At 43.4% G+C, this 12,904-nt stretch overlaps 1 protein-coding gene across 1 annotated transcript; it reads right to left on the minus strand.

The window, feature by feature from the left end:
• Positions 1 to 1,454: 1,454 nt before the first annotated feature.
• On the minus strand, positions 1,455 to 11,254 carry DEPDC1 (DEP domain containing 1). Its single transcript, XM_051797980.1, has 12 exons — positions 11,219 to 11,254; positions 10,457 to 10,722; positions 9,598 to 9,742; positions 8,873 to 8,991; positions 8,350 to 8,480; positions 7,671 to 7,718; positions 7,399 to 7,539; positions 6,061 to 6,927; positions 5,290 to 5,462; positions 4,380 to 4,556; positions 3,977 to 4,162; positions 1,455 to 2,279 (listed from the first exon to the last, which is right to left on the minus strand). Exons 1-12 carry the CDS (start codon positions 11,252 to 11,254, stop codon positions 2,139 to 2,141), a joined length of 2,430 nt encoding a protein of 809 aa, XP_051653940.1. The 3' UTR covers positions 1,455 to 2,138.
• Between the last annotated feature and the right edge of the window lie 1,650 nt (positions 11,255 to 12,904).

Consider the following 12,904-nt stretch of genomic DNA (forward strand, 5'->3'; position numbering starts at 1 on the left):
CATCAGGAACCACCTGTAGCAAGAGTCAACATTTATGAAAACAATAGTGCTGTAAAGAGTGATTTCAAAGATTAATGAAATCAGAGAGTTTAGTGCTGCCCCCTCACAGGCAGCTCATGGCAGAGGATGAAGATGTTCCATAATACCATGTACATTTGGGTGCTCCTCCCATATAGATGGAAACAGTGATCAAAGCTGGGGTGAAAGGAGAAAAATAGACTTTAAACATCCCTCTGTTTGATCTGCTGCCACAACCATCACATGAAGCTTGGCTTCCTTCCCTGGTTTTGTTTGTTTGCTCCCTCTTTTCAAGGCAGTGTTCCCATTTGGATTGAGGGTTCATTTAAGGCTTCTCACTGAAGGCACTGAGCCTTCAGGAGCTGTGACTGAGGCCTCCCATTAACTCTTTGGATTAATAACCATAATTATATGGTAATTTCTCAGTGGAAGTCTCCTGGCAATAAATAATATAAACTTGAGTGCAAACTCAAGGCCTCTCAGCATTGCAAGTCATGTGGAGACTTTTAATTAATTCCAGGACTCAAAACAGCATCTTAATGTTTGATGTCATGAAAATTCCATGTTTCCATGGTGACAGCATCTTCCCAGGCCCCATCCTTCTCCAGGCAGAGATCCCAAAACATCTCTGGTCCCACACACCAGCAGCCAAGTTTTCCTCCTGAATCTTACCTGACCAGGCAACTCTTCTGGTGTGACATCGACACCAGAACAGCACAGGACAGCAGATAACCTACAAACTCATTACAGAACTGTTCTTCCTTGCAATTAATACCATTAGAAAGGAGTTACTGGTGCTAATTAGCAAAAAATGTGCTCTGAGGCACAAGCACCAGCAACTCCGCCTGCTTTTCTCTGCAGGAAAAGGAGGGAACAGTTATTCACCTCTGTCCATTTCAAGTGGATTAAAATACTCAAAGGCTGTAAAAAGGAAGGTGTGAGTAGCCTTAAGTTCCATATATGGAATTTTTGTCATTGATTTGTAATGTTTTATTGTCCCACAGTGAGTCAATTTGTCCATTTATTCCCATTTTTGTTAAGCTCTGTCAAAAACTTAGAAGGGAACATTAAATAACCTGGATCAAGAACTGGGAAAAATGAGGGCAGGCCTTTAAAAGCCAAATCCTGCAAAATGTGAGCTGCTCACCTAATCAGTTACTTAACTGGAACACATAAACAAAGCATTTACACAACAGGGAACAGGTTGGGAAGTGTTGGAATCAAGTTCAGGCAGGTACTGGAGTGTTAAAAGGAGTTGACTGCAGGTGTTACAAGGGGGAAACATCTTGCACCTGCCCTGCAAGTGGAAAGTTATCTACAGGACATTGAAGCGTCATTAAAATAGGTTAAATGGGGCTAATTTGGATTTCTCACTTACAAAACCTTCAAAAAAAGAGCAAAAGGATATATTTTGGGAGAAAACTGAAGCCCAGCCTCATGGTCACAGATGTAAAAGTGTACCCACTTGCTGTATCATCCATCACTCCTATCATTTTGAGAATCACACCAATAGATCCAAAATAAATTTTCCATGAAAATGTCAGAAATATACTTAAAGACTTTTAATATAAATAAATATAGAAAAGTTAATGAGAGTTTTACAGATGAGATAAACACAAGCATTTTAGGGAGGCAGATAATAATTCATGGTGAACTTTTGGCTCTCCTGGTCCTGAACTCACAGAACTTCTTTTGTTTAAAGACAAATATTTTGAGAATAGAGAAGGCACTTAGTCACAATACACAGACATTAAAACCTACACAAACTACAATAAATGGCACAAATTCCTGACCAGACATTAAAAGGTTACAAGAGGCAGGTCATTAGTTTCCCATAGAAAACCATATATGAATTTTTGGTTAACAACAGCTTTGTGCTTATTTTCACATTTTCCTACATATGTTATATTGTAATAATTTGTAAACAGATAAATATTTCTCTCTTAGAAGTTATTCAAAAGTATCTGCATAAAAAAAGGGTATTTTGGCACATTTCAGCACCTTATCCATGTAAACATTTCTTCCTTCTACACAGATCCAGCATCAAATTCCTGCAGCAACTCCTCTGGTGAATCATTCAGACTCACATCCAGGAAATAAATGCCTCAAGTGTGGTGACATTAATACCTCAGGCTCCGAAACCTGGGTTTCCTCAGGCTGAGCATGGGCTGCTTGATGGTGGGTTTGTTCTCCAGCAGCATCGCTTCGCTCTCCGTCATTGGAAACCTGCTCTGGTAGATCTGGGGGTATTCCCTCTGGAACTGAGCATACACAAGCAGCAATCACAATAAAATCCCACACTCCACCAGAGAACTCCAGCTAAAAAAAGTCTGTTTTACCCAACTGGGAGCCAAGATTCACCTGCTCTGGAGCAGTTCTCCCAGAAAACCTTACTTACGACTCTGATTCCATCTCATTTCAATTCCTGCAGATACACAGCTAAAGGAAAATACCTGGAATCAGAGGCATATTTGTGACATTTGGCCATTCCCTGTGTCAGGCCTTGGGAAGAGATGACTAACTGTAAATAACCTATACAGTAAATACAACTGAACATCAGCCAAACCTTTCCACTGCTGGATTCAACCTACCCCAAGTACCCAAAGCTGAACAATCACTGCAAAAGTTGTGACTTATCACACCATGGCTATCCCAGCTCAAATGGCAGGACTCTAATGATATGGTTCTGTGAAATTTAAAAGTCAGCTTTGCTCACTTGTGGCTCTCACAGTACAATCTGCTTTTGGACTTTGTGAGAATTCATCAAAAATTTAAGTATGTACTTTAAGTTTTACTATTAAAAGATTTTAGTTTATTTCCTTCCTCCTCTTTCACCTGTTGCTGTGAATCACATCTTAGCACTCACTTATTCCAAGTTTTAATCAACTCTAATTAACTCTTTTTTACAGGCAGGAAGTTTTAATGATCTTGAACCAAAGTCCAGCCTCACTTTTACAGTCCAAGAAAGTTTCTACAACACACATGAAACTCAGTGTGGCAGGAGCTGGAGGAGGGGCACCAAAGAGTTCCTGCTCTGAAAAGCTGCTTGTTCAAATTTGAGTCACAAGATTTGCTTAGGAGATTCCAGGACAAGTACAAAGCTACTCCATTGGGCAGAAGAACTTGCCAAAGGTTTTTCCGCAAAAGAAAAACCCCTCCAGGATTAAATCCTGCCAGAACTGCTGTTTTAGCTTTAGTATTAGGCAAGATATTAGTAGGCCAGAGAAGTGCAAGATAATCTTGAGGTATATAAACGTTACAAAACACAAAGCCAAGGCCACAAAAAGAACGATTCAGGACTGCGAACAGATAAGAGGTTGGTCTCCTAAAGCAAAAAATTATTGCTTTTAACACCTATTGGTTTTAAGCCCACTTATGGCATATTAATGGTGACTTGTTGGCCAGTGCACCACAGGAAACCAGACTAATTCCATCAGGTATTATTTAATGGAGAGCAGGATCTCAGAGTAACTTCATACTGGTTTTAAGCCATTATTTGAACACCCCTACAGCCAGTGTCAAATGCTGTATGTTATCATGGAAGGTTTGGGTTGGGAAGGACCTTAAAGCTGACCTTGTTCCACCCTCTGCCACAGACGGGGACACCTTCCACTAGCCCAGGTTGCTCCAAGCCCCATCCAACCTGGCCTTGGACACTTTCCAGGATGGGGCAGCCACAGCTGCTCTGGCAACCTGTGCCAGGGCCTCACCACCCTCACAGGGAAGAATTCCTTCCCAATTTCCCATCTATCCCTGCCCTCTGGTAGTGGGAAGCCATTCCTCCCAGTATCAGACACTGTCTTTAAAATCCCAACCAGAGCACACAAAACATCCAACAGCTCTTCTGAGCAAGTATTTCTCATCAAACACTCTCTTCCCCCCCCTCTTCTGCACCAGGCTCTGTTGACTGAGCCCTTCCCTCACAAAGGCATTTCAGAAGCAGGTGAAAGTTCCTCACCTGCTTTAACTTTTTCTTTTTGTCCTTCACAGACAAGTTTTTATCCTTGATAATGTTCTCCAAGAGCTCTGTCACTGCAGCTTGAGAGGTAGAAACCTTTTGTTCCTCAAACTCCTGAGGAGTGATTTGTTTGCAGTAGGAATACGTTGGCAATATGGCACAAATTTCTTCCTTGGGACATTTGCACTGGAAGAAAAAGAGGTCTGTAAATACTTGACTGATTCTGTACTATTTCAGTAAGAACTCACAAACATCCACACCCACTAACTTACAGTGGCATCACAGCTGCAAAACATTATAATTAATATCTATACCCTGAAACCATACTGGGTTTATTTGCATTTTCCCATCCCACCTTCAGAACAATTAGCAAATGAATTTAAACTCCCCTAGTACCACCAACCTGAGCCACCCTCGCGTATTCAAGGTGGTCTCGCACAGCGACCTGCAGGTGAGTTGGGACCTGGAATATTTCCTGCTGATGGTCCATCAGAAATGAAACCAGTCGTGTAGAAAGCAGCTCATCCAGGTCCACTTCCTCTGCACAGCGCAGCACGCAGCGGGAAAACGTCTGGATCAGCTGGGAGAGTCCAGTACATCAGTAAGTACACACAGTTGTGGATTTATTTGCCTTCTCTCCACTCTACACAGTGGCACAATAAATTATTCACACCAATTTTCACTGCAATTTTTCTTGCCTGCACCACTGGTCAAGCAAGGAAGGAAACTGATTTTAGGGTTTTTTAAAGTAACTTCTTATAACCTAAGACTTCTACTTTTCTTGAACTGAACAGCACCTTCAATTAAGAAATACACATTATAAAGAACCTATAGAATCACAGAATAGAATCACAGACTGGTTTGGGTTGGGAGGGACCTTAAAGCCCATCCAGTTCCACCCCCTGCCATGACCACGGACACCTTCCACTATCCCAGGTTGCTCCACGCCCCATCCAACCTGGCCTTGGACACTTCCAAGGATAGGGCAGCCACAGCTCCTCTTCAATGTTATAATTCTAAATGGCACTCAGGTGAGAAATCAAACTAAAGTATTCTTTTAAGAAGTGATTTCTCTTCTCCCCCCAACATAAACAAAAGCAATGTGAATATTTGAAGTCTCTTAGGATGGAGACAAGGAAGTGCTTGTTCAAGTCAGATTTTTGTGCATATTCTGGAGGTGAAAAATCTGCCTGTTAATACTTGCAGCATGCTGAACTTGAGGTTCTTGTCCCACTGCTTTAAACAGTGATTCTGAGCATAACTTCAGCGATACTCTTACAATAACAGGCATACTGCTCTTGTGGCTCTCTTACCAAGGACCTGTTGCCCATGGCATTGTGCAGCCGTGGCATGTCAACATTCCCACTGATCCGGGTGATCATCCGCATCAGGAGCTGGAGCCTCCTACGGTTTGGGGGTGGGAGCAGCAAACAGCAGATCTGCAGAGCTTCCACAGCAATCCTTTCCAAGTGAGGCTGCAGGAGATCTGCAAGTCAATTGCAAAGACAGCTGGCATTAAGATTTGAATCAACTCTCAGTGTATTTTTTACAACAGTACCAGAAATCTCTTATTTTACCAAGGTGATTATCAATGTTTCAGAGAAATCTGCTGTAACGCAGTAGATAAGGTAAGGACCTTTGTTGGTGGGGTCATCTTCAACTTGCTTCATTAGGAGAAATTGCTGGGGCAATAAAGATCGTAATACAATTAAAGAATGACACTAATGTTATTCCCAGAAAATGTTATTCAAAGACCATAAAAATACATCATCTCCAACAAACAGGTCTGTGCTAATTCTCATTCTCAGTGTCTGGGATGGGATCTCTTATCACTTACCTGAGCAGAAAGGTCAGTCACAGACACGCCAATTCTTACTCAAAAGACACTACATGTTACTATTTGTTAGCAGAGCTACAGCAATTTAAAAAACGCTATTCAGCAACCATATTTTTGAAAAAAAACCCTCACAAATCCATGTTCTATGCATTTCAACAAACCTAGCAACAGTGCCAGAGGTGGAGGAAGCAGAGATTAGTCAGGCCATACAACAAGCAGTACAACATGCTGTAGAAAGCCATCTTACTTTGCGTGCCAGTCAACACACAAGGGGAGGGGGTGAAAGAGCTTTCTGAGAGTTCTGTGCTGCTTCTGCAGAGTCTCTTTTTGATGGTGATTTCGGAATCCTCAGTCCTGATGTCCACTGAAGCAGCCACCCCAGGGGGATTTGGTTTTCCTTGCCCCCAGAGCTGAGCCCTTGGCATTACTGTGATTTCAGCAACTGGTCTGTTAATGACTGTGCAGCTTCTGCAGTTCCTCCTGCCCAGTGAACTCAGAGAGTGGCGCATCTGCTTCCACCCGTGAGTGTCATCCAACAGCTCGTCCTGAAGAGCTGAGGCAGACACTCTCTTGATGCCCTGGGTTTGTGTTTGACAGATGTTATCACAGCCCACCTCCAACACAGATTTAGCTTTGTGCTCACACAGCAGTGACTGGTCTCCATTTCTTGTGATAGTGTTCACACCACCTTCTCTGAGGGAATCACATCCTCCTTTACTACACACACTTGAAGGAGGAGCTCCGATTCTTTCCAAGGAGTAACATCTTGTCTTAAATGCTCCAGGTGGAGCTTGTTTGTTCCTGAAACCTGAAAGATTCTGACAGCTTCCTCCTATCGGATTACCAGCACTACCTTGCTGATGTCTCAGTTTATATTGCTGCCATTTCTTTGTATGTTGGTTTTGGACAGTCAGCTCTTCTGAAGAAAACCTCCTGGAAGCTTCATCTTTCTTTTTCTTGTCAGGCTCTTTGTGGATCAGACTTAGGAGAAGACACTCAGTTGATTTGAAAGAGTTCAAGCGAAGAGTTTTTGAAGGCTGTGGGTCACATTTCTCATCTTGGACAGAACGTTTTCCACTGCACAGATCTGGAATTGTGATGTAGCCACACATAACTATCAGAAAATGAAATAGAAGTTAAGATGCAAGTGGTATGAAAATGGACCAGCTCTGAAAGCTGCTACCTGAGCAGAGAAGACAACCAAGGGAAGATATTAATTTATAGTTGACTGTTAGTAAAACCTAAGAAGAATTTAGCTCAGTCCAAAAGCAATTTAACAAGATAATTGCAATCAACATGCAAGAATAAAAAAGGTAACGCACTGCAGTAGTGAGGACAGACAGAACGAGCTGTATTTTTAAGTTACTGAATATTTAGAATGTGTGCTCAGACAGCAATTTAAATAGAAATCACAACACAGAACTACATTTCAATTAATACTGTAATAGAGTGAGAACAGTGATGATCCTCCTCAGATTCAAGCTGCCACACAGATTAGGGACCAAGGTCTGCTTTGATTTACAGATTTGTTCCCCAGCTGATATGAACTTACAGTTTTACTGATCCTTTCTAAATTCATACTTACCTAAAATATTAACAAAAAGTTCATAGTATTCAAAAGTAAGTAATGGCTCAGGGAGACTGAGAAAATAATCAGCAACTGTTCTGAACACGTCCCGTTCAAACCCACTGTAAGTTGCTTGGCTCATGTCATTGTTTCTGGGCCCTGAAAAGAGGTGAAGAAAGAAAATTCACACAAAAAATTTCACAACTGCATTATAAAACAAATAATAATGAATATTTACTTTCAACACTCAAAATAGGTTTCTGTAACTTAAAAGCTCTTCAGTGACTTACAGTATGCGAGGCACTTCATAGCTGACAGCACCCAGTGAGGGAGGTCTTCTAAAATATAAACAAACAATGACATTATTTGTACATAAGCCCAAAGATTTAATGACTAATACAAAAAATGGCACACATATTAAATAACACTTCAATTACAAAATACCAGATTTAAAATTAATTTTAAATATTGCTACACATGTAATTTTGACAGGATAAGGGGGAATGGCTTTCAGTTGAAGGAAGGCAGGTTTAGATTAGATATTTGGGAGAAATTCTTGGCTGTGAGGGCAGTGAGGCCCTGGCACAGGTTGCCCAGAGAAGCTGTGGCTGCCCCATCCCTGGAAGCATCGAAGGCCAGGTTGGACAGGGCTTGGAGCAACTTGGGATAGTGGAAAGTGTCCTACTATCCTACCTCCGTTTCCCACCCAGGGAGAGTTAGAAACCAAGGCAGGGGGTGGGACTGGATGAGCTTTAAGGTTCCTCCTAATCCAAAATATTCCAGGATTCTGTGACTATCTTGTTGTATAAAGAGTGAATGCAATATACCTACAAATCTTCTAGAAAAATATACTGAACTGCACTGTGGTTTGGGAAAAAACTGTAAAAAGACAGACCACGAAATATATTAATTACTGTTGTAATTACATCACATAGAATCCTGAAGCAAAACCAGGGAAATCCATCTTACCTGACTTGTTCTGCAGAATCACCACCCCGTGTTTGCTGGTGTTGCTCATGTTGTACATGACGTGCTCAGGGACCACCTGTGCTGGCTGCAGAACCTCCTCCAGCGACGGGAGGCCCAGGATGGTCTGCAAACTGTGGGGAGCGAGAGCATGGGTGTCTAGAAGGTTTGTAACAATGAAGGAAAAACCAGTTCTTTCCCTATCTATTCAAAACCAGGTGCTTAAAAAGCTCATCTGCTGTTTGCTTAATAAATTCTCACTTTCAGGAGAACAATTTGAGGACGTGCTCTTCTCTGGGACAAACAGCAACAACCAGTAAGGAAGAGCATCTGTGGTACTCAAATATACTTCAGCAACAGCAAATAATCAAGAATTCCTTAAATGCAACAACTCAATGTTAATAAACACACTAGGAAGCCTATGTAGAGAATAGTCAGTAAAAATCTTCAACTTAAAAAGGCTGATGGGCTATTTCACACCCAAAGCACTTGCATGAGAAGGTGCTATTTGTGATTTATTCCTTACTGTATCAGAATGATATTTCTCCAAGTTTCTTGCACATATTGCTGGCTTATTTCCTTCCTCTGTAGTGTGTCTTCCTTGTTCTCTTTTATCACATCAGGCTTTGTTTTTTCTAGGTTTTCCTGAAAATGAGAGGTTTATAATGTAAGATAAACGGGATTCAAGATAATTCAAAATTAAGTAATTAAAAAACTGGAATCAGAAGCATAGGGAATTCTGTGGAACGATAAATTCCACATGGTATTTCAGCTTTAGCACTGAAATGTAAGCACACACAACTAAAAAGCAAAAGAGGATACTGAAAAAAGACCTGATCAATCCCCAAAGCAGCAATTTAAAAGGTAGAAACATCTCACATCCAAATGTATTTGTAAATGATTTATCCTCCTTTAGGATTGGAATCTAAATTCAGAATTTATGCACATATACAAATTTCAAATGAATAAAGGGACACACATTCAACCTTTTCCAAAAAGCTGACCAGTTAAATAATTTGTGTCTTTTATTTGTCCCTCCCAATACTTCCAGAAGCAAACAAAAATCCTCCCATACCAATTTATTTCTTAATACTTCTCAATTTCTTAACTACCAAATTACTTCTCAAGCTGAAAGGGCAGACGCCACAACAGAACAGTGACACCAAAAGGTGATTGCTTCTAGTTTTATGTTTTTGAAGAATAAAGCCAACACAAGACAACTACAATGATGTAAGAAACAGAAGTTATTACCAGGGACTGCAGTAACTCGTGTTTTTTCAAAGTCCTCTTGGATAAATGGGGCAATTTAAAAAGTTTTTCTTTGTCTGTAGGGAAGTTTTCCAAGTTCTCTCTTGGTGGGCTTGGTAGAGGTTTAACTGGAGATGTTGAAGGAAATCTGTAATGAGTGGGAGAGATGAGTGAAATAGATTCAGAATAGATTAGAAATGTCATAGCTGGGCTTGGGGAACGAAGATTTGGGAAAGGTCTCTACCCATGTTTGTCACAAGTGCGCTGGTGGCTAAAATTAGAAATAAAATAAGTTACTTAAGCAAAACAATACCCTGTGACTCCATACCAGTGTGACTCTAAGATTCTGAAGAGATTCAGGAAAATAAGAAGGAAAACACTGATTTTTCTTTTTCTTTATCATATGATAGATTAACTTTGGGCTATTTTTCATGATGCCAAAGTCACGCTGAAGATGCTCAGATGTTTACAGAGCACTGAGCCCAGAAATTGAAAAGCGAAGGCCATTACCACCTTTCATTTTAGAGCTTTTTGGCTCCGTTTCCCATTTAGACTTTCTGTAAAAGGTACAGGAGAAATAAGCACATCAGGGAGCTACTACAAACCACTCCTTGGCTCCCCTTCAAAGCACTGGAGTGCAGAATGTATTCCAGTGAAAAGCTTGGATAGACAAGAGCATGGAAACAACCCAGAGCAGATAAGATGTATGGTCTATACTGAGAATCAGAACAAAGTAAAACACTGAAAGGAGCAAAACAATGCTAATAATTAAATTTTTGGCCCAACTGCTCAGCCTGAATTGGAGTATTTTAAAATCAAATTCTCAACCTGAAGAGCCATTAAATAATTTTCATCTCAATACCTGTACAAGGCACCATTGTCTTCCAGGTTTTCAGCTCCCCACCTCCCTTTTATATCCTCAATGACGTGGTTCTTGAGAAATTTCCTCAGTAACTGCACCGTTTGCTGCCTGGTCACCTCGGGGCCGAAGTTGCTGTTATTCCTGAGGACCTCATGGAGCCAATCCACAGCTTCCGAGGCAGTGAAACAGCTCCCGTGCTTCCTGAAGTGCTGCCTGTGTTTCCTCAGGGGCATTCCCGCTCGGAAGTACTTGGTGATCTCGTTCCACTGCACGGGAAACAAAACAGCCAAAACTGGAAAATTAAAGCCTCAAGCTGAGCATTGCGAATATCAGTGGCACGGCGTAGGGGGCCCAGCGCACCCGCATATCGTGACAGTGGGCACCCACATGTCACGACAGCAGGTGGGTGGCCCTAAGGCACCCACATATCGTGACAGGAGTCACAGGATGGGAGGTAGCAAGGTACCCATATATCGTGATAGCAGGCACGGGGAGAGTGTCCCTGGGCACCCACATGTCGTGACAGTGGGCATGCGACACCAGCGCACCCACACGCCGTGGCAGGGGGTGTCCCAGGGCAGCCACATGTCGCGACAAGGGCAGGGGGTCCCAGGGCACCCACGTGTCACGACAGCACCTAGGAGGGGCAGAGTCGCCTCCTGTCCAACAGCGCTTCCACGGGTGACACTGGCAGCCCGCCCCCCCGGCAGCCGCCCGCTCCCCCGGCGCAGCCCCCGCCGCGCCCCGCTCCCCGGTGCTCACCAGGCGGGTGGCGCGGTACGGCCCCGGCCCCGCCATCGTGGCCCCTCCGCCGGCCCGGGGCGCGCACAGCGCCCCCTATCGGCCCACACACCACCAACGGCTGCCGTTCGAATCCGCCGGCGGCCGCGGATTGGGCGATCCATGGGGCACGTGACGCTTGACGTCAGGGCGGGCCGGCCCGAGGGACAGCGTGGCCGCGAGTTCGGTTCCCGCCCCGAGCGGGTGCTGAGCAGCGTTACAGGCGTTAATTACCTAACGGCGATGAGCAGTAATCAATTAATCCCAGCTAATTACTTAACATTAATTACCGTGCTGTGACACCTGGCCCCACCTCATGTCCGAGCCGCTCCAGAGGTGAAGGTGTGGCTTGGCAGCACCTCAGGAGGATGAGTGGATGTCAATAAAACTTGTTCTGTTTGTGAAACTTTGTCCTCATTGTCAGGGGAGAATGAGATAAAAACCTCCGTGAAATGTTACCTTTTGCATAGAATCCCAGAATGATTCGGGTTGGGAAGGACTTTAAAGCTCATCCTATCCCACCCCTTCCATGGGCAGGGACACCTTCCACTAGCCCAGGTTGCTCCAAGCCCGTCCAACCTGACCTTGGACACTTCCAGGGATGGGGCAGCCACAGCTTCTCTGGACAGCCTGTGCCAGGGCCTCACCACCCTCACAGACGAGAATTTTTTCCTAATATCCAGACTAAATTTCCCCTCTCCCAGTTTGAACACATTACTCCTTGTCCTGCCACTCCAGCTCCTGATGAACAGTCTCTCTCCAGTTCCCTATAGCCCCTTCAGACACTAGAAGGGGCTCCGAGGTCTCCACGCAACCCTCTCCTCTCCAGGCTGACCAGCCCCAGACTCTCTCCATAGGGAAGGTGCTCCACTCCTTTTATCAACTTCATGACTTTCTCTGGACTTGTGCCAACAGTTCCATATCCTTCCCGTGTTGGGGACACCAAAATTGTACCCAGTGACCCAGGTCAGGTCTCACAAGAGCAGAGCAGAGGGGGAGAATCATCTCCAACCTAGTGGCACACTCCTTTGGATGCAGCCCAGGATTCAGAGCATCTTCCCAGACAACACTCGGAGAGGCAGGTTGGGCTGACACACCTCTTAGATCCCATGGGATCAGTACAGAGCTTACACGCAACATTAACTGCTCTAAAAAATGTGTCCTTTCAGCTCCCCTCTTCATCCTGGGCATTTCCTACAGATACAGGTACTCTAGAGACCACTCTCCCCAAAAAAACCCCAAACCAACCCCAACAAGTATTACAACAGCATGGCTTTCATCATTTGGCTTTTAAGCTCAGATCCTCTAGACCAAATATATTTGTAACCTGGGAGATATAAATACCCCACGAGTGTTTTATTTCACCTTGATGCAGCCATCCATTGCTCAGATGCTTTAGTCACACCACTTAAACTTCTTTTATAGTCAATAAAGACACACAAATACCTCAGACACTTTTATAAGAAAGAATAAAACCATCACTGCAGTGAGAAAACACATCAGCATAACAAATAGACTGAAGCAATGGATGGCTGTATCAGACTCAAAGCTACAGTCCAGGGAAAATAATAGAAATAAAAATCCAAAACACACAGACATCTAAGTGGTACCTCCCAGCATAACCAGGGCTCAAACACCCCTGGGAAAACTGGTTTCCCAACTATATAA

Source organism: Manacus candei, unplaced genomic scaffold (genome assembly GCF_025592945.1).
Source record: "Manacus candei isolate 608988 ecotype Guabito, Panama unplaced genomic scaffold, ASM2559294v1 h1tg000005l, whole genome shotgun sequence".
Lineage (NCBI taxonomy): Eukaryota > Metazoa > Chordata > Aves > Passeriformes > Pipridae > Manacus > Manacus candei.

What these genes read in the sequence shown, in the direction of transcription:
- DEPDC1 (XM_051797980.1), bottom strand. Translation starts at nt 11,254, where the DNA reads ATGGCGGGGCCGGGGCCGTACCGCGCCACCCGCCTG. An exon ending in GATTCTGCAGAACAAGTCAG is followed by an intron (nt 7,719 to 8,349) that starts GTAAGATGGATT and finishes TTTATATTTTAG; the next exon opens with AAGACCTCCCTCACTGGGTG. An exon ending in AAAAGAAAAAGTTAAAGCAG is followed by an intron (nt 2,280 to 3,976) that starts GTGAGGAACTTT and finishes GTGTATGCTCAG; the next exon opens with TTCCAGAGGGAATACCCCCA.